Source organism: Somniosus microcephalus, chromosome 9, assembly GCF_052327205.1.
Source record: "Somniosus microcephalus isolate GS21.2 chromosome 9, FLI_Smic_1.0, whole genome shotgun sequence".
Classification (NCBI taxonomy): Eukaryota; Metazoa; Chordata; class Chondrichthyes; order Squaliformes; family Somniosidae; genus Somniosus; species Somniosus microcephalus.
Window position 1 is genome coordinate 137,766,806 of NC_140995.1, and position 21,610 is coordinate 137,788,415.

The 21,610-nt window shown below is 46.3% G+C and overlaps 1 protein-coding gene across 12 annotated transcripts in view; it reads left to right on the forward strand.

Annotated features, from left to right (window-relative positions):
- Window positions 1-21,610, forward strand: part of tbc1d32 (TBC1 domain family, member 32) — a 404,895-nt gene that overhangs the window by 113,838 nt on the left and 269,447 nt on the right. For all 12 annotated transcript variants that reach the window (XR_015079556.1, XR_015079554.1, XR_015079553.1 and 9 more), the window contains exons 8-10: window positions 16,602-16,705; window positions 16,813-16,874; window positions 17,222-17,372. Coding sequence is in view for 8 of the 12 variants with exons in the window: in XM_085997304.1 (XP_085853430.1) it covers window positions 16,602-16,705; window positions 16,813-16,874; window positions 17,222-17,372 (317 nt within the window). In the remaining 4 variants the exon portion in view is untranslated. The remainder of the gene's footprint in view (window positions 1-16,601; window positions 16,706-16,812; window positions 16,875-17,221; window positions 17,373-21,610) is intronic.

The window sequence follows — 21,610 nt, forward strand, 5'->3', positions numbered from 1 at the left end:
CACTCCCAATCTCTCTCACTCCGAGTCTCTCTCTCTCTCACTCCCAGTCTCTCTCTCTCACACTCCCAATCTCTCTCTCTCACACTCCCAATCTCTCTCTCTCACTCCCAATCTCTCTCTCTCTCACACTCCCAATCTCTCTCACTCCGAGCCTCTCTCTCTCTCACTCCCAGTCTCTCTCTCTCTCACTCCCAATCTCTCTCTCACACACTCCCAATCTCTCTCACTCCGAGTCTCTCTCTCTCTCACTCCCAGTCTCTCTCTCTCTCACACTCCCAATCTCTCTCTCTCACACTCCCAATCTCTCTCTCACACTCCCAATCTCTCTCTCTCTCTCACACTCCCAATCTCTCTCTCTCACACTCCCAATCAGTTCAGTTCAGTTCAGTTCAAATGCTTTATTGGCATGAAAGTTTACAGAGAACCATATTGCCAAAGCTTACATAGCAAAAAGGTACAGTTTTCCAACATTCTGTAGGTGTCAATCGATTTGACATTTGTTGGGTATATACAATATTACTTTTAAACAATATTAATTTTAAACAGTCTTTCTACTTCATTTGGTACGTTCAATATTAATTTTAAACAGTCTTACTTTTAAACAGTCCTCAGGTTGTGACATGTTGTTACATATTTAGCCCCAAGGTATGGTCTGTCTCCTTCTCCTAGGACTAATCTCAATTTTGACAGATCATCCAATTCCTTGAAATCTGGGGTTGTTTGGCTTAGCTTGTTGAATAATATGTTTCTTGATGTGTTGAATTTTTCGCATTTTAGGAGGAAATGCATTTCTGTTTCAACCTCGCCAGCCAGACATTGATCGCATATTCTATTCTCTCTAGGCTGCCAGGATTTCTTGTATCTGCCTTTTTCAATTTCCAGTTGGTGGTCGCTTAGTCTGTACCTGGTGAGGGTCTGTCTCTGTTTTGTGTCTCTGATGGTCGTGAGGTAGTCTGCCAGTTTATATTCTCTTTTTAGGGCCCGGTAACATTCTAATCTGCTTTGGTTTTCGGTTATTTTGTTCCAATGTTCCAGGTAGGTTTCTTTGCATTGTTTAATGATTTGGTTCACTCGGATTGGTGTTTGGACGGCTGTGTTGGTCTGGGGCTGGTCAGGGTCCGGCTGAGTACTTAGTTTCAGTAGCAGCTGACTCAGGGGACTCTTTTCTGGGTTTAGCTCTTGGGTCTGAAAGGCTTTGAAATGAAGGGTGTCTGGGGAGCTAGATTTGAGGTGATTTAGGAAGTTTAGTGCTCGTTTTTGGATGTTTATTATCAGTGGGTATCTGCCTAGTTCGGCTCTGCATGCATTTGTTGGCGTTTTTCTTTGGGTGCGAAGGATGCTTCGGCAGAATTCTGCATGTAGGGCTTCTATTGTGTGTTTTTCCCATTTAGTGTAGCTTTGGTGATTTAGCGGGCCCCATACTTCACTACCGTACAGTGCAATGGGCAGGATTATGCTGTCAAAAATTTTGAGCCAGATTTTGATTGGGATTTGGATGTTGTAGAATTTTCTTTTTATTGCATATAGGGCTCTTCGGGCTTTTTCTTTTAGTGCATTCACTGCTATGCTGAAGCTCCCTGATGCTGTAATAGTTACTCCCAATCTCTCTCTCTCACACTCCCAATCTCTCTCTCTCTCACACTCAGTCTTTCTCTCTCTCACTCCCAGTCTCTCTCTCTCACACTCCCAATCTCTCTCTCTCACTCCCAGTCTCTCTCTCTCACACTCCCAGTCTTCCTCTCTCTCTCTCACGCTCCCAATCTCTCTCTCTCTCACACTCCCAATCTCTCTCTCTCTCTCACTCCCAATCTCTCTCTCTCTCACACTCCCAATCTCTCTCTCTCTCACACTCCCAATCTCTCTCTCTCTCACTCCCAATCTCTCTCTCTCACTCCCAATCTCTCTCTCTCTCACACTCCCAATCTCTCTCTCTCTCACACTCCCAATCTCTCTCTCTCACACTCCCAATCTCTCTCTCTCTCACACTCCCAATCTCTCTCTCTCTCACACTCCCAATCTCTCTCTCTCTCACACTCCCAATCTCTCTCTCTCTCACACTCCCAATCTCTCTCTCACACTCCCAATCTCTCTCTCTCTCACTTCCAATCTCTCTCTCACACTCCCAATCTCTCTCTCTCTGACACACCCAATCTCTCTCTCTCTCACACTCCCAATCTCTCTCTCTGACACTCCCAATCTCTCTCTCTCTCACACTCCCAATCTCTCTCTCTCTCACTCCCAATCTCTCTCTCACACTCCCAATCTCTCTCTCTCTGACACACCCAATCTCTCTCTCTCTCACACTCCCAATCTCTCTCTCTGACACTCCCAATCTCTCTCTCTCTCACACTCCCAATCTCTCTCTCTCTCACGCTCCCAATCTCTCTCTCAAACTCCCAGTCTCTCTCTCTCACACACTCCCAGCCTCTCTCTCACACTCCCAATCTCTCTCTCTCTCACACTCCCAATCTCTCTCTCTCTCACACTCCCAATCTCTCTCTCTCTCACACTCCCAAACTCTCTCATTCCCAATCTCTCTCTCTCTCACACTCCCAATCTCTCTCTCTCTCTCACACTCCCAATCTCTCTCACTCCCAATCTCTCGCTCTCTCACACTCCCAATCCCTCTCTCTCTCACACTCCCAGTCTCTCTCTCTCTCTCTCACGCTCCCAATCTCTCTCTCTCTCACACTCCCAATCTCTCTCTCTCTCTCACTCCCAATATCTCTCTCTCTCACACTCCCAATCTCTCTCTCTCTCACACTCCCAATCTCTCTCTCTCTCACTCCCAATCTCTCTCTCTCACTCCCAATCTCTCTCTCTCTCACACTCCCAATCTCTCTCTCTCTCACACTCCCAATCTCTCTCTCTCTCACACTCCCAATCTCTCTCTCTCTCACACTCCCAATCTCTCTCTCTCTCACACTCCCAACCTCTCTCTCTCTCACACTCCCAATCTCTCTCTCTCACACTCCCAATCTCTCTCTCACACTCCCAATCTCTCTCTCTCTCACTCCCAATCTCTCTCTCACACTCCCAATCTCTCTCTCTCTGACACACCCAATCTCTCTCTCTCTCACACTCCCAATCTCTCTCTCTCACACTCCCAATCTCTCTCTCTCTCACTCCCAATCTCTCTCTCACACTCCCAATCTCTCTCTCTCTGACACACCCAATCTCTCTCTCTCTCACACTCCCAATCTCTCTGACACTCCCAATCTCTCTCTCTCTCACACTCCCAATCTCTCTCTCTCTCACTCCCAATCTCTCTCTCACACTCCCAATCTCTCTCACTCCCAATCTCTCTCTCTCTCACACTCCCAATCCCTCTCTCTGTCACACTCCCAGTCTCTCTCTCTCTCTCACGCTCCCAATCTCTCTCTCTCTCACACTCCCAATCTCTCTCTCTCTCTCACTCCCAATCTCTCTCTCTCTCACACTCCCAATCTCTCTCTCTCTCACACTCCCAATCTCTCTCTCTCTCACTCCCAATCTCTCTCTCACACTCCCAATCTCTCTCTCTCTGACACACCCAATCTCTCTCTCTCTCACACTCCCAATCTCTCTCTCTGACACTCCCAATCTCTCTCTCTCTCACACTCCCAATCTCCCTCTCTCTCACGCTCCCAATCTCTCTCTCAAACTCCCAGTCTCTCTCTCTCAGACACTCCCAGCCTCTCTCTCACACTCCCAATCTCTCTCTCTCTCACACTCCCAATCTCTCTCTCTCTCACACTCCCAATCTCTCTCTCTCTCACACTCCCAATCTCTCTCTCTCTCACTCCCAATCTCTCTCTCACACTCCCAATCTCTCTCTCTCTGACACACCCAATCTCTCTCTCTCTCACACTCCCAATCTCTCTCTCTGACACTCCCAATCTCTCTCTCTCTCACACTCCCAATCTCTCTCTCTCTCACGCTCCCAATCTCTCTCTCAAACTCCCAGTCTCTCTCTCTCACACACTCCCAGCCTCTCTCTCACACTCCCAATCTCTCTCTCTCTCACACTCCCAATCTCTCTCTCTCTCACACTCCCAATCTCTCTCTCTCTCACACTCCCAAACTCTCTCACTCCCAATCTCTCTCTCTCTCACACTCCCAATCACTCTCTCTCTCACACTCCCAATCTCTCTCACTCCCAATCTCTCTCTCTCTCACACTCCCAATCCCTCTCTCTCTCACACTCCCAGTCTCTCTCTCTCTCTCTCACGCTCCCAATCTCTCTCTCTCTCACACTCCCAATCTCTCTCTCTCTCTCACTCCCAATCTCTCTCTCTCTCACACTCCCAATCTCTCTCTCTCTCACACTCCCAATCTCTCTCTCTCTCACTCCCAATCTCTCTCTCTCACTCCCAATCTCTCTCTCTCGCACACTCCCAATCACTCTCTCTCTCACACTCCCAATCTCTCTCTCTCTCACACTCCCAATCTCTCTCTCTCTCACACTCCCAATCTCTCTCTCTCTCACACTCCCAATCTCTCTCTCTCTCACACTCCCAATCTCTCTCTCTCTCACACTCCCAATCTCTCTCTCTCACACTCCCAATCTCTCTCTCACACTCCCAATCTCTCTCTCTCTCACTCCCAATCTCTCTCTCACACTCCCAATCTCTCTCTCTCTGACACACCCAATTTCCAATTCCAATTCCAATTAAAATGCTTTATTGGCATGAAAGTTTACAGAGAACCATATTGCCAAAGCTTACATAGCAAAAAGGTACAGTTTTCCAACATTCTGTAGGTGTCAATCGATTTGACATTTGTTGGGTACATACAATATTACTTTTAAACAATATTAATTTTAAACAGTCTTTGTACTTCATTTGGTACGTTCAATATTAATTTTAAACAGTCCTCAGGTTGTGACATGTTGTTACATATTTGGCCCCAAGGTATGGTCTGTCTCCTTCTCCTAGGACTAATCTCAATTTTGACAGATCATCCAATTCCTTGAAATCTGGGGTTGTTTGGCTTAGCTTGTTGAATAATATGTTTCTTGATGTGTTGAATTTTTCGCATTTTAGGAGGAAATGCATTTCTGTTTCAACCTCGCCAGCCAGACATTGATCGCATATTCTATTCTCTCTAGGCTGCCAGGATTTCTTGTATCTGCCTTTTTCAATTTCCAGTTGGTGGTCGCTTAGTCTGTACCTGGTGAGGGTCTGTCTCTGTTTTGTGTCTCTGATGGTCGTGAGGTAGTCTGCCAGTTTATATTCTCTTTTTAGGGCCCGGTAACATTCTAATCTGCTTTGGCTTTCGGTTATTTTGTTCCAATGTTCCAGGTAGGTTTCTTTGCATTTTTTAATGATTTGGTTCACTCGGATTGGTGTTTGGGCGGCTGTGTTGGTCTGGGGCTGGTCAGGGTCCGGCTGAGTACTTAGTTTCCGTAGCAGCTGACTCAGGGGACTCTTTTCTGGGTTTAGCTCTTGGGTCTGAAAGGCTTTGAAATGAAGGGTGTCTGGGGAGCTAGATTTGAGGTGATTTAGGAAGTTTAGTGCTCGTTTTTGGATGTTTATTATCAGTGGGTATCTGCCTAGTTCGGCTCTGCATGCATTTGTTGGCGTTTTCCTTTGGGTGCGAAGGATGCTTCGGCAGAATTCTGCATGTAGGGCTTCTATTGTATGTTTTTCCCATTTAGTGTAGCTTTGGTGATTTAGCGGGCCCCATACTTCACTACCGTACAGTGCAATGGGCAGGATTATGCTGTCAAATATTTTGAGCCAGATTTTGATTGGGATTTGGATGTTGTAGAATTTTCTTTTTATTGCATATAGGGCTCTTCGGGCTTTTTCTTTTAGTGCATTCACTGCTATGCTGAAGCTCCCTGATGCTGTAATAGTTAGACCAAGGTAGGTGTAGCTCATAGTGTGTCCTATAGTGGTATCACTGAGGGTAAACTGGTATTTGTTTTCCTGACATCTGGGCCTTTTTTGAAAAATCATGATGTTGGTTTTCTTTAGATTTACTGTTAGAGCCCAATTTTGGCAGTATTTGTCGAGTAGGTCTAGTTGTTGCTGTAATCCCTGTTCTGTGGGAGACAGCAGAACCAGGTCGTCCGCATAGAACAGGGATTTCACTTCTCCATCTAGGAGACGGAGACCTGGTGACTCGCTTTGCTCCAGCATGTCTGCTAATTCATTTATGTATATGTTGAACAGGGTCGGGCTCAAATTGCAGCCCTGCCGGACGCCTCTTCTCTGGGTGAAGAAATCGGTGCGTTTGTCTCCAATTTTGACCCCGCATTTGTTTTTCAGATACATTGATTTAATAAGGTCATAGACTTTGCCCCCTATTCCACATTGAAGAAGTTTATAATAGAGCCCTTCGTGCCATATAGAGTCAAAGGCTTTCTTGAAGTCGATGAAACAGGCGAATATTTTCCCATTTTTTGTTTGGTGTATATGTTTTTCAATGAGGGTGTGAAGGGTATAGATATGGTCGGCGGTGCGGTGTTTTGGAAGAAAGCCTATTTGGTTTTTTCTGAGGATATTATGTTTGTTAAGAAAATCAAGTAATCTACTATTTAGAATACTGCAGAATAACTTCCCTAGACAACTGTTGACACAGATGCCGCGGTAGTTATTTGGGTCTGATTTGTTTCCGCTTTTATATATGGGGGAGATTAGTCCTTGGCACCAGATATCTCTCTCACACTCCCAATCTCTCTCTCTGACACTCCCAATCTCTCTCTCTCTCACACTCCCAATCTCTCTCTCTCTCACTCCCAATCTCTCTCTCACACTCCCAATCTCTCTCTCTCTGACACACCCAATCTCTCTCTCTCTCACACTCCCAATCTCTCTCTCTGACACTCCCAATCTCTCTCTCTCTCACACTCCCAATCTCTCTCTCTCTCACTCCCAATCTCTCTCTCACACTCCCAATCTCTCTCTCTCTCACACTCCCAATCTCTCTCACTCCCAATCTCTCTCTCTCTCACACTCCCAATCCCTCTCTCTGTCACACTCCCAGTCTCTCTCTCTCTCTCTCACGCTCCCAATCTCTCTCTCTCTCACACTCCCAATCTCTCTCTCTCTCTCACTCCCAATCTCTCTCTCTCTCACACTCCCAATCTCTCTCTCTCTCACACTCCCAATCTCTCTCTCTCTCACTCCCAATCTCTCTCTCTCACTCCCAATCTCTCTCTCTCACACTCCCAATCTCTCTCTCTCTCACACTCCCAATCTCTCTCTCTCTCACACTCCCAATCTCTCTCTCTCTCACACTCCCAATCTCTCTCTCTCTCACACTCCCAATCTCTCTCTCTCTCACACTCCCAATCTCTCTCTCTCACACTCCCAATCTCTCTCTCACACTCCCAATCTCTCTCTCTCTCACTCCCAATCTCTCTCTCACACTCCCAATCTCTCTCTCTCTGACACACCCAATCTCTCTCTCTCTCACACTCCCAATCTCTCTCTCTGACACTCCCAATCTCTCTCTCTCTCACACTCCCAATCTCTCTCTCTCACACTCCCAATCTCTCTCTCTCTCACTCCCAATCTCTCTCTCTCTCACTCCCAATCTCTCTCTCTCACACTCCCAATCTCTCTCTCTCTCACTCCCAATCTCTCTCTCACACTCCCAATCTCTCTCTCTCTGACACACCCAATCTCTCTCTCTCTCACACTCCCAATCTCTCTCTCTGACACTCCCAATCTCTCTCTCTCTCACACTCCCAATCTCTCTCTCTCACACTCCCAATCTCTCTCTCTCACTCCCAATCTCTCTCTCTCTCACACTCCCAATCTCTCTCTCTCTCACACTCCCAATCTCTCTCTCTCTCACTCCCAATCTCTCTCTCTCACTCCCAATCTCTCTCTCTCTCACACTCCCAATCTCTCTCTCTCTCACACTCCCAATCTCTCTCTCTCTCACACTCCCAATCTCTCTCTCTCTCACACTCCCAATCTCTCTCTCTCTCACACTCCCAATCTCTCTCTCTCTCACACTCCCAATCTCTCTCTCTCTCACACTCCCAAACTCTCACACTCCCAATCTCTCTCTCTCTCACACTCCCAATCTCTCTCACTCCCAATCTCTCTCTCTCTCTCACACTCCCAATCTCTCTCTCTCTCACACACTCCCAATCTCTCTCTCTCACACTCCCAATCCCTCTCTCTCTCACACTCCCAATCTCTCTCTCTCTCTCAGACTCCCAAGCTCTCTCTCTCTCTCACACTCCCAATCTCTCTCTCACACTCCCAATCTCTCTCTCACACTCCCAATCTCTCTCTCTCTCTCACACTCCCAATCTCTCTCTCTCTGACACTCCCAATCTCTCTCTCTCTCACACTCCCAATCTCGCTCTCTCACGCTCCCAATCTCTCTCTCTCACGCTCCCAATCTCTCTCTCTCTCACACTCCCAATCTCTCTCTCAAACTCCCAGTCTCTCTCTCTCACACACTCCCAGTCTCTCTCTCACACTCCCAATCTCTCTCTCTCTGACACTCCCAATCTCTCTCTCTCTCACACTCCCAATCTCTCTCTCTCTCACACTCCCAATCTCTCTCACTCCCAATCTCTCTCTCTCTCTTACACTCCCAATCTCTCTCTCTCTCACACTCCCAATCTCTCTCACCCCCAATCTCTCTCTCTCTCTCAGACTCCCAATCCAATTCCAATTCCAATTCCAATTAAAATGCTTTATTGGCATGAAAGTTTACAGAGAACCATATTGCCAAAGCTTACATAGCAAAAAGGTACAGTTTTCCAACATTCTGTAGGTGTCAATCGATTTGACATTTGTTGGGTACATACAATATTACTTTTAAACAATATTAATTTTAAACAGTCTTTGTACTTCATTTGGTACGTTCAATATTAATTTTAAACAGTCTTAATTTTAAACAGTCCTCAGGTTGTGACATGTTGTTACATATTTGGCCCCAAGGTATGGTCTGTCTCCTTCTCCTAGGACTAATCTCAATTTTGACAGATCATCCAATTCCTTGAAATCTGGGGTTGTTTGGCTTAGCTTGTTGAATAATATGTTTCTTGATGTGTTGAATTTTTCGCATTTTAGGAGGAAATGCATTTCTGTTTCAACCTCGCCAGCCAGACATTGATCGCATATTCTATTCTCTCTAGGCTGCCAGGATTTCTTGTATCTGCCTTTTTCAATTTCCAGTTGGTGGTCGCTTAGTCTGTACCTGGTGAGGGTCTGTCTCTGTTTTGTGTCTCTGATGGTCGTGAGGTAGTCTGCCAGTTTATATTCTCTTTTTAGGGCCCGGTAACATTCTAATCTGCTTTGGCTTTCGGTTATTTTGTTCCAATGTTCCAGGTAGGTTTCTTTGCATTTTTTAATGATTTGGTTCACTCGGATTGGTGTTTGGACGGCTGTGTTGGTCTGGGGCTGGTCAGGGTCCGGCTGAGTACTTAGTTTCCGTAGCAGCTGACTCAGGGGACTCTTTTCTGGGTTTAGCTCTTGGGTCTGAAAGGCTTTGAAATGAAGGGTGTCTGGGGAGCTAGATTTGAGGTGATTTAGGAAGTTTAGTGCTCGTTTTTGGATGTTTATTATCAGTGGGTATCTGCCTAGTTCGGCTCTGCATGCATTTGTTGGCGTTTTCCTTTGGGTGCGAAGGATGCTTCGGCAGAATTCTGCATGTAGGGCTTCTATTGTATGTTTTTCCCATTTAGTGTAGCTTTGGTGATTTAGCGGGCCCCATACTTCACTACCGTACAGTGCAATGGGCAGGATTATGCTGTCAAATATTTTGAGCCAGATTTTGATTGGGATTTGGATGTTGTAGAATTTTCTTTTTATTGCATATAGGGCTCTTCGGGCTTTTTCTTTTAGTGCATTCACTGCTATGCTGAAGCTCCCTGATGCTGTAATAGTTAGACCAAGGTAGGTGTAGCTCATAGTGTGTCCTATAGTGATATCACTGAGGGTAAACTGGTATTTGTTTTCCTGACATCTGGGCCTTTTTTGAAAAATCATGATGTTGGTTTTCTTTAGATTTACTGTTAGAGCCCAATTTTGGCAGTATTTGTCGAGTAGGTCTAGTTGTTGCTGTAATCCCTGTTCTGTGGGAGACAGCAGAACCAGGTCGTCCGCATAGAACAGGGATTTCACTTCTCCATCTAGGAGACGGAGACCTGGTGACTCGCTTTGCTCCAGCATGTCTGCTAATTCATTTATGTATATCTCTCTCTCTCTCACACTCCCAATCTCTCTCTCTCTCACACTCCCAATCTCTCTCTCTCTCACACTCCCAATCTCTCTCTCTCTCACACTCCCAATCTCTCTCTCTCTCACACGCCCAATCTCTCTCTCTCACACTCCCAATCTCTCTCTCTCTCACACTCCCAATCTCTCTCTCACACTCCCAATCTCTCTCTCTCTCTCACTCAATTCAATTCAATTTAATTCAAATCGCTTTATTGGCATGATAAGGTACATCTTATGTTGCCAAAGCATCAAAATACATTTATGGTTGAACACATAAACGCAGTTCTATTCATACAGTGTATAAACAGGTATATCCCTGAGTGTATAAATATACATTCGCATTATTTATATATACTCTTTTCTTAGGTTTACTGGTTGTCCCTCTGTTCATGGCAAGCTGTAACATAATGTGCCGCCAGTGCTACACAGCTTCTCTCCTCCCCCAGTAGGTATGGGAGTTTTTGGTCGTCATTCAAATTTCTGAATTCAGGGCATATTTGTGAGAATTTTTGGTAGAAATTCTCCCTGATGCCCTGATATTTTCCACAGGCTGTGAGGAAGTGCATCTCTGTCTCCACTACTCCCTGACTGCAGTGAGAGCATATCCTGTCCTCTCTTGGCAGCCTGGTCTGCCTGTGTCTGCCTTTTTCGATCGCTAGGCTATGTTCGCTAAGTCTGTACCTTGTCAAGGTTTTTCTCAGTTTGTTATCCTTTACCATGGTCAGGTACTCAGCCATGTTGTATTGTCTGTTTAGGGCCAAGTAGCAATTGAGTTTGCTTTGGGTTTTTGTTGTTTCTGCCCAATATGACAGGTATTTTTCCTTTTGTTTAGTGACAATTGTGTTGGGTCGAATTCTCTGTGCTACGATGGCACTGTCCTGGGGCTGGTTATTGTTAGTAGTGTTAGTGGTTGCTTCACTGAAACACTCCCAATCTCTCTCTCTCACACTCCCAATCTCTCTCTCTCTCACTCCCAATCTCTCTCTCTGACACTCCCAATCTCTCTCTCTCTCACACTCCCAATCCCTCTCTCTGACACTCCCAATCTCTCTCTCTCTCTCACACTCCCAGTCTCTCTCTCACACTCCCAATCTCTCTCTCTCTCACTCCCAATCTCTCTCTCTCTCACTCCCAATCTCTCTCTCTCACACTCCCAATCTCTCTCTCACACTCCCAATCTCTCTCTCTCACACTCCCAATCTCTCTCTCTCTCACACTCCCAATCTCTCTCTCACACTCCCAATCTCTCTCTCACACTCCCAATCTCTCTCTCTCTCTCACACTCCCAATCTCTCTCTCTCTCTCACACTCCCAATCTCTCTCTCTCACACTCCCAATCTCTCTCTCTCACACTCCCAATCTCTCTCTCTCTCACACTCCCAATCTCTCTCTCTCACACTCCCAATCTCTCTCTCTCTCGCACTCCCAATCTCTCTCACACTCCCAGTCTCTCTTTCTCACACACTCCCAGTCTCTCTCTCTCTCTCTCACATTCCCAATCTCTCTCTCTCTCACTCCCAATCTCTCTCTCTCACACTCCCAATCTCTCTCTCTCACACTCCCAATCTCTCTCCCTCACACTCCCAGTCTCTCTCTCTCTCACTCCCAATCTCTCTCTCACTCCCAATCTCTCTCTCACTCCCAATCTCTCTCTCTCACACTCCCAATCTCTCTCTCTCACACTCCCAATCTCTCTCTCTCTCTCTCCTTCCCTCTCTCTCTCTCTCTCCTTCCCTCTCTCTCCTTCCCTCTCTCTCTCTGTCTCTCTCTCCTTCCCTCTCTTTCTCTCTCCTTCCCTCTCGCTCCTTCCCTCTCGCTCTCTCCTTCCATCTCTCTCTCTCTCTCCTTCCCCCTCTCTCTCTCTCTCCTTCCCTCTCTCTCTCTCCTTCCCTCTCTCTCTCTCCTTCCCTCTCTCTCTCTCTCTCCTTCCCTCTCTCTCATTCCCTCTCTCTGTCTCTCTCTCCTTCCCTCTCTCTGTCTCTCTCTCTCTCTCCTTCCCTCTCTCTCTCCTTCCCTCTCTATCTCTGTCTCTCTCTCCTTCCATCTCTCTCTCTGTCTCTCTCTCCTTCCCTCTCTGTATCGCTCTCCTTCCCTCTCTCTCTCTCTCTCTCCTTCCCTCTCGTCTCCCCCCTGTCTCTCTCTCTCTCTTGCATCACGGGAGGCGTTTCATTCCATGTGTGGGCGTGCCTAATCCTGCAGCCTCCGGAAACGTCGCCGCCATTTTTAAAATACCAACAGCGACAGCACCAGCACAACAAACCCCCACAGTGCGGCTCCGGCAAAGTATCCCGCTCCCGGCCTGCCGGAGTGGGAGGTGAGTTGGGGTCACTCGGGCCGGGCCTCACAACTGCTCGGCCCAAGACACAGAGCGGGGGAGCGGCAGCGGCTGGCCGTAAACCGCGTGGCCCTGTAAGCTGCCGTTTCACAAAAAAGCCTTGGCAACGCCGGGCTTCCCCCCTTCCCTCCCCCCCCATTCCATCCCCCCCTCCCGCCCCCTTCCCCCTCCCCCCCTCCTGCCCCCTTCCTCCCCCTTCCCCTTCCTCCCCCTTCCCCCCCAGTCGCTCTCTCTCTTCCCCCCAGTCTCTCGCTCTCTCTCTTCCCCCCAGTCTCTCGCTCTCTCTCTTCCCCCCAGTCTCTCACACTCTCTCTTCCCCCCAGTCTCTCGCTCTCTCTCTTCCCCCCAGTCTCTCGCTCTCTCTCTTCCCCCAGTCTCTCACTCTCTCTCTCTCTTCCAACAACAACATGCCCTCAAAAAAGCCTCGGCACCGCCGGGCACCCCCAGCTAGTCTATATATATAAAGCGGCTCTTCTGTCTGTCTGTCTGTCTGTCCGTGTTCTATACGTTTGAAAGTTACAGAGCGTACCGACGCGCGCGTCGCCTCAAAAGAAAGCTTGCGATTCCGGACCGGTCATAGGCATATTTACCTTTCGGCCGGACAAAAACCACGCCCGCGGTATCCGAAAAACGTTCAGCGTTCCGCTCATTTGCATCTCATTAGCGACCGTGTGACGTCGAGGTCGACCAATCGTACGGCGGGTTCCTGGCGCGTGCCGTCCTGCAGTTGAGTGTCGAGTGACTCGACGATTGACCAATCCTACGCTTCGGTGACCTGACCGGTCGACCAATCGGTGCGTGTGTGGGCGGGCCTTATCCTTCTGAACCGAGGTGAGTGGCCGCCATCTTGATTTTTCACGATTTTTTCCCCCACACTTTCTGTGTGTTAGGGAACTAAGGTAAATATTTTAATGATGTGTTAGGGAATTAAATAACAATTTATTTGTGTTTTAAATTGTGTTTAGCAAATGCGCACGCGGTGGGCGGGGCAGTTGGCTCCTCGTTCGAGACCAGGCCTGAGTCCGACCCGAGGGGCCACTTAGTTAACCGGCAGCCGAGCCCTGCCTCCTATTCACATCTACCGTCCTTCTTGCATGGGCCTACCGAGCGACTCCTACTCCCTCCTCCTCTTTTGCTGCTCTCTATTTATTTAATCTCCTCTTACTTGGCGAAAGATGAGTTTTAAAAAAAAAGAAGAGGCCGCCAGTTGCGCGGCCGCCTTGACGATGGCACGCATTCGCACGGCCCCCGTTACCCCGGCAACGGGGCACGCCGGCGGTCTTGAAACCACGCATGCGCACGGCCCGCCACCCCGTGACGCCAGCACGCATGAGTTTAAAAAAAATGAAGAGGCCGCCAGTTGCGCAGCCGCCTTGATGCCGGCACGCATGCGCACGGCCCCCGTGACGCCAGCACACAGCCTCGGGAGATCGCGGGGGGGGCGAGCCTCGGGAAATCGCGGTGGGGGGAGAGCCTCGGGAAATCGCGGAGGGGGGGAGAGCCTCGGGAAATCGCGGGGGGGGGGAGAGCCTCGGGAAATCGCGGTGGGGGGGAGAGCCTCGGGAAATCGCGGGGGGGGGAGAGCCTCGGGAAATCGCGGGGGGGGGGGGGAGAGCCTCGGGAAATCGCGGGGGTGAGAGCCTCGGGAAATCGCGGGGTGGGGGGGAGAGCCTCGGGAAATCGCGGGGGGGGGGGAGAGCTTCTCTGTTCCCCCCCCCAGTCTCTCTCTGTTCCCCCCCCGTCTCTCTCTGTTCCCCCCCCCAGTCTCTGTTTCCCCCCCCCAGTCTCTCTCTGTTCCCCCCCCCAGTCTCTCTCTGTTCCCCCCCCCCCCCAGTCTCTCTCTGTTCCCCCCCCCCAGTCTCTCTCTGCCGCCCCCCCACCCCCCCAGTCGCTCTCTCTCTCTCTTCCAACAACAACATGCCCTCGAAAAAGCCTCGGCAACGCCGGGCTCACCCCAGCTAGAAATCATATAAATTACAGCGAAGAAGGATGTCATTCAGACCATTGTGCCTGTGCTGTTGTTAGCGTTTTACTGGAGCTGTCTACTTTAATCCCATTTCCTTTTGCTTGTATCCTTTTATATTCTTCCATTTCAAGTATTTATCCAAACTCTCTTAAATGATGTTATAGTCTCAATAGCCACTGTAGTAAAGCATTCCAGATTCTAATAACTTTGCGTTTTAAAAATAATGTACTTCTAACATTGTCCTTCTAGTGAAAATCCTGACTATGCTCCCTTGTTACCAATTTGCCAAATAATGTTTCATTATTTACCCTCTCAAAATCTTACGTAATTTTGAAAACCTCTAATTGATCCCCCTTTACCTTCGGTGCTCCAGTAAAGCCCCAATACTGTAAGCCTTTCTTTATAACTATAACCCCTTATTCCCAGTATCATTCTAGTCAGTTTTATTTTGGACTTGCACCAAGTATCTAAGAACATAAAGGGGTCGATTTTCATTGACCCGTGGAGTCGGGATTGGAGGCGTGCGGGGGGGGTTAAAGTCCCGAATGCGGGGGTCCCAACACCATCCCGCCCCCAACCTGCCTCCATGTAAGTTTCAAAGGAGGCGGGTACCCGCCCTGCACTGGGACCTGCCTACCCGAGGCGAGAAGGGATTAGTGCCAATTAACTGCCTGTTAACAGGTAGTTAACGGGCAGTTTTTAGCCTAATCCCTATTTTAAAGCTTGAAGTGTGGGATTCCCGACGGCTCCAAACCACGCCAAGTTAGAGGATTCGGGCCGTTGGGTTGAAGGACTTGGAGGGGTCGAGATGTCGGTGTTCAGGTGAGTGATGGGTGCATGAGTGCAAAGATAAGTGTGTTTGGTGTGTCTAAAGTGTGTAAAGAAGTTTAAATTACCTGTACTTACCTTTTCAGCCTTCCTTCCTCTAGGTTTCGGGAGTCCATCATCTAACCGGCACAGAAAGCAGAATGGCTGCGAACTGTCAAAAGTGACAGCCTGCAGCTTTCTGTGCAGGAGAGATTTCTAACTGAGTCTGTGTAGAAGGACTCTGGTTAGAAGTAAGACTGTCAGTGTTTGACAGCTTCAAACAGCTGTGAAACACTAATATTTCATCTGTCAAAACATCTTGACAGTTGAAATTTCAGTCTGTGACATCACCTGCTGCCGGATGGCCCTTAATTGGCCTGCTGAGCCTGCTGGGCGGGCTCAACAAGGTCAATCAAGTTAAAATCGCGTGGGTTGGCTAGAACTCGATGGAGGCGGGACTACAACCCCGAAAGTTGTAGTCCTGCCTCCTTCCTGACTTCTGAATGAAAATCACCCCCAAAAGCTTCAAAATGCTACTAGAACAAGATGCCAGCACTTATGCCAGGATTGTGCCCGCCGATACCGCCCATAACCCCTTCAGGGTATGCTGGGTGAGGGGCAGGACACCTAATTAGCATGAGGCCACATTAAGCAAACAAAAAAGTTCTGAAAGCCTTCAGGAGTCCAGGCCTGGATCCCCATGGCATCTCCTAACTTGTACCACTGAAGAAGCTGGTTCATTTCTTCTCACTTGGCATAGTGGCCTCCAAAACTACAAAGATCCCTTTCATGCTGGTGATGTAGAAACTCCCAGCGTAGGAAGTGTCTGCCCCTCCCCTCCAGCATGGGTACACATGAATACTGGCATTGCTAGCCTGGACCCAGCCTGTTTTTCTGGCTTGTGAGATGCATTCTAGCTGAAATTACAAAATTTTAGCAACAGTATTCAGCCCAACTAGACTTTTTCTTTTAGATGGATGAGTCTCATCTTCCCTCCTTTTCATATAACTTAATCCCTTCTATCTCCAGAAACTTATCTAATTGCGTCTTAATCCCAATTTACAATGTCTACTTCAGTGACCTTTCTTGGTTCTGCCTGACTTCGCTTCTCATTCATAACTTCCTAATTTAACTAAAATTTGGAATTTATAACTTTATTTACTTTACACCATCCAGAGAAGTATATTTTTAAATCTGTTGAGATTTCATGGATTTGAAGTAATGGGTAGCAGTATTATACATTTAATTTTGATAATTTGCCTCAGATATATATATATATGTATGTATGTATGTTAATGTTATATCTGTTTTCTTGTAGCTAAGCATCTGGAGTCCTGCTTTACTTCGCAGAAAAGTCCAGTTCCCACTCTTTTGGCTGGCATGGAGATAACAAGTCCTGATATTGTACGGTTACTTAAAAAGGTAGCCTTAATGTTTGTTGATGCAAGTTATAATCTTTATACTTTGTAATACTAATCAATTTATTGTGGGCTTTTTTTTAAATTTAAAACTCTTAATATTGTTTACAGTTTCGCCTCCTTAATGAGTTTCAGAAAGAAGTTCCATCCTTTTGGATACGTCATCCAGAGAAGTATATTTTTAAATCTGTTGAGTTTTCATGGATTAGAAGTAACGGGTAGCGTTTTAAGTTATAACTAAAGTCTTAATCATTAATTTTTGCAGCTCATCATGCTAGGTAGCAGAATACTTAATATAACTGAAAAAATTCAAATCATAAAAATTTTGACAGATGAAAAACCTTGAAATACTCTGCTTGTGGAGCTTACCTGCAAAAGTAAAATATATTGCTTAGCTTGTCACCTTAAAAAAAAAAAGTAGAATGAATAATACTGTATTGCATGTCTATGTGATTCACAGTTAAGAATTTGCCACAGTATTAACAGTAGTTGTAAATCTTTGATTTTCAATTTTCTAAAGGTTTATGGAGGAGATAGTGGAGAGCACTCTTTCATTGCTGTCATCAACTCATGAACGGACTCTCAGAGCCGATACCTCACTCCACGTAATGGAGCCCATCTACTTCCTGGCGTTGTTGGATATAAAAGCTTCCTGGTTCAAGAAGTGGATGGTAAAAATAAGGAGTGTTAAAGAACCATAATGATAGCAGACAGTGAACCTTAAAACAGTAGTAGTATTGAAATAAATTCTACTATAGGGTGGAATGTTGACAAATCAGTAGAATCATGGAATTTACACACACAATCTTGGACTCCTAATTAGCTTTTGGTCATAAATTACCCAAGTGCTGTCCGAAGCTCAGGTTACTATCTTTTCCTGTTTTATTACCCTAGATCTAGCACCACAGCTTCCTTCTTGGATGTATTTTAATCACAGACATAGGATTACATAGGATATATGGCACAGAAACAGGCCATTCAGCCCAACCAGTCCATGCTCCATCGAGCCTCCTCCCGTCTTTCCTCATCTAACTCTGTCAGCATAACCCTCTATTCCCTTCTCCCTCATATGCTAATCTAGCCTCCCCTTAAATGCATCTATACTAATTGCCTCAACCACTCCCTGTGGTAGCGAGTTCCACATTCTCACCATTCTCTGGGTAAAGAGGTTTCTTCTGAATTCCCTATTTGATTTCTTGGTGACTATCTTATATTGATGGCCTCTAGTTATGCTGTTCCCCACAAGTGGAAACACACTCTCTGTATCTACTCTGTCAAAACCTTTCATAATTTTAAAGACCCCTATTAGATCACTCCTCAGCCTTTTTTTTCCTGTTCATCCTTGCATTTCTGGTATCATCCTTGTAAATCTTCTCCTCTGCACCCTCTCCGGTGCCTCCATAATCCTTTTTATAATATGGCGACCGGAATTGTACGCAGTACTCCAACCGTGGTCTAACCAAGGTTCGATACAAGTTTAGCATAACTTCATTACTTTTCAGTGCTGTCGCTCTAGAAATAAACCCTAGTGCCTGGTTTTTGTTTTATGGCCTTGTTGACCTGTGTCGCTACTTTTAATGATTTGTGTATTTGTACTCTGAGATCCCTTTGCTCCTCTACCCCACCCAGACTCATACCCTCCAAGTAATAAGCGACCTCCCTATTCTTCCTACCAAAATGTAATACCTCACATTTATCTGTGTTGAATTTTATTTGCCAATTATTTGCCCATTCTGCAAGTTTATTAATGTCTTCCTGTAATTTGTTGCAGTCCTCCTCAGTATTAACGACCCCCCCCCAAAAAAATTGGTATCATCTGCAAATTTAGAAACTGTTTTTGATTCCAAAGTCTAAATCATTAATATAAATTGTGAACAACAGTGGTCCCAGCACTGATCCTTGTGGAACACCACTACCCACCTTCTGCCACTGTGAATAGCTACCCTTTACCCCTACTCTCTGCTTTCTGTCTTGAAGCCAGCTAGCTATCCATTCGGCTACTTGTCCCCTGACTCCGTATTCTCTAATCTTATTCATTAGTCTATTATGTGGTACCTTATTGAAGGCCTTTTGAAAATCGAGATAAATTACATTTACTGCATTACCCTTGTCTATTCTCTCTGTTGCCTCTTCAAAAATTCAGTGAGGTTGGTCAAGCAAGACTTTCCATTTTGAAATCCATGTTGACTATTCATTATTATATTTTTGGCTTCTAGATGTTCTTCTATTTTCTTTCTATTTTCTCCTTTAGTAGGGATTCCATTATTTTTCCTTCCACCGATGTTAATCTGACTGGTCTATAGTTCCCTGGACATATTCTATCTCCCTTCTTAAATATAGATATTATGCTAGCTGTCTGCCAGTCCTCTGGCACTACACCTTTTTTTATTGAATTACTAAATATGTGTAGTAATGCCTCTGCTATCTCTTCCATAGATTCTTTTAAAATGTGCAGATGTAATCCATCCAAACCAGGGTTTTTTTCCTCTGAGTTTGATTAGATTATTTAATATATCTCCTCTTTTTATTTTAAATGCAGTTATTTCATTACTAATCTCATGATCCAATGTCATGTCCACCTGTTCTATCTCCCTGTTAAATACTGAGGCAAAGTAATTATTTAATATTTCTGCCATCTCTCTATCGCTGCCTGTGGTATTATCCTGTCCATCCTTTAGTGGTCCTATTCCCATCCCGACCTTTTTTTTATTGATGTGCCTGTAAAATATTTTACTATTTTGTTTTATATTCCTTGATAATTTAATTTCATATTTCCTCTTTGCCTTTATCTCCTGCTGTCCATGTACGCCTCTTTCCTTACCCTCAATTTTTCCCTTATGGCTTTATTCATCCACGGTGTCTTATTAGTGTTTAGCTTGTTCTTGTGTTTTAGTGGAATATATTTTTCTTGGACTCTGCTGAACACTGTTTTAAATGTTTCCCTTTGCTGTTAGAGTCATAGAGTCATAGAGTTATACAGCACGGATAGAGGCCCTTCGGCCCATCGTGTCCGCGCCGGCCATCAAGCCCTGTCTAATCTAATCCCATATTCCAGCATTTGGTCCGTAGCCTTGTATGTTATGGCATTTCAAGTGCTCATCCAAATGCTTCTTAAATGTTGTGAGGGTTCCTGCCTCCACAACCCTTTCAGGCAGTGAGTTCCAGACTCCAACCACCCTCTGGGTGAAAAAGTTCTTTCTCAAATCCCCTCTAAACCTCCCGCCCTTTACCTTGAATCTATGCCCCCTAGTTATTGACCCTTCTACTAAGGGAAAAAGCTCCTTAGTATCCATCCTATCTATGCCCCTCATAATTTTGTACACCTCAATCATGTCCCCACTCAGCCTCCTCTGCTCCAAGGAAAACAAACCCAATCTGCCCAGTCTCTCTTCATAGCTGAAGCGCTCCAGCCCTGGTAACATCCTGGTGAATCTCCTCTGCACCCTCTCCAAAGCGATCACATCCTTCCTGTAGTGTGGCGACCAGAACTGCACACAGTATTCCAGCTGTGGCCTAACCAGTGTTTTATACAGCTCCATCATAACCTCCTTGCTCTTATATTCTATGCCTCGGCTAATGAAGGCAAGTATCCCATATGCCTTTTTTACCACCTTATCCACCTGTTCCGCCGCCTTCAGGGATCTGTGTACTTGCACACCCAGATCCCTCTGACCCTCCGTCTTGCCTAGGGTCTTACCATTCATTGTGTATTCCCTTGCCTTGTTAGTCCCCCCAAAGTGCATCACCTCACACTTTTCCAGGTTAAATTCCATTTGCCACTGTTCCGCCCATCTGACCAACCCATCTATATCGTCCTGCAGACTGAGACTACCCTCCTCGCTATTTACCACCCTACCAATTTTTGTATCATCCGCGAACTTACTGATCATACCTTTTACATTCATATCCAAGTCATTAATGTAGACCACAAACAGCAAGGGACCCAGCACCGATCCCTGTGGTACCCCACTGGCCACAGGCTTCCAGTCACAAAAACAACCTTCGACCATCACCCTCTGCCTTCTGCCACTAAGCCAGTTTTGTATCCAATGTGCCAAGGCACCCTGGATTCCATGGGCTCTTACCTTCTTGACCAGTCTCCTGTGTGGGACTTTATCGAAGGCCTTACTGAAATCCATGTATACCACATCCACTGCGTTACCCTCATCCACACACCTAGTCACCCCCTCAAAAAACTCAATCAAATTAGTCAGACATGATCTTCCCTTGACAAAGCCATGTTGACTATCACTGATTAATCCTTGCCTCTCCAAGTGGAGACTAATTTTGTCCCTCAGAATTTTTTCCAATAATTTTCCTACCACTGATGTTAGGCTCACTGGCCTGTAGTTCCCCGGTTTTTCCCTACTCCCCTTCTTGAATAATGGTACTACATTAGCGGTTCTCCAGTCCTCTGGCACATCCCCTGTGGCCAGAGAGGTTCTGAATATATGTGTTAGAGCCCCCGCAATCTCTTCCTTTGCCTCACACAGCAGCCTGGGATACATTTCGTCCGGGCCTGGGGATTTATCCATTTTTAGGCCTGCTAAAACCGCCAATACCTCCTCCCCCTCGATGTTAATATGTTCGAGCATATCACAGTCCCCCCGCCCTATTTCTATGTCTACACCGTCCTTCTCCATAGTGAAAACAGATGCAAAAAATTCATTTAGAACCCCTCCTACATCTTCCGGCTCCACACACAGATTGCCACTTTTGTCCCTAATGGGCCCTATTTTTTCCCTAGTTATCCTCTTACTCTTAATATACTTATAAAACATCTTAGGGTTTTCCTTTATTTTGCTCGCCAGTGTTATTTCATGGCCCCTCCTTGATCTCCTAATTTCTTTTTTAAGTATCCCCCTGCACTTTTTGTACTCCTCTAGGGCTTCCTCCGTCTTTAGCCTTT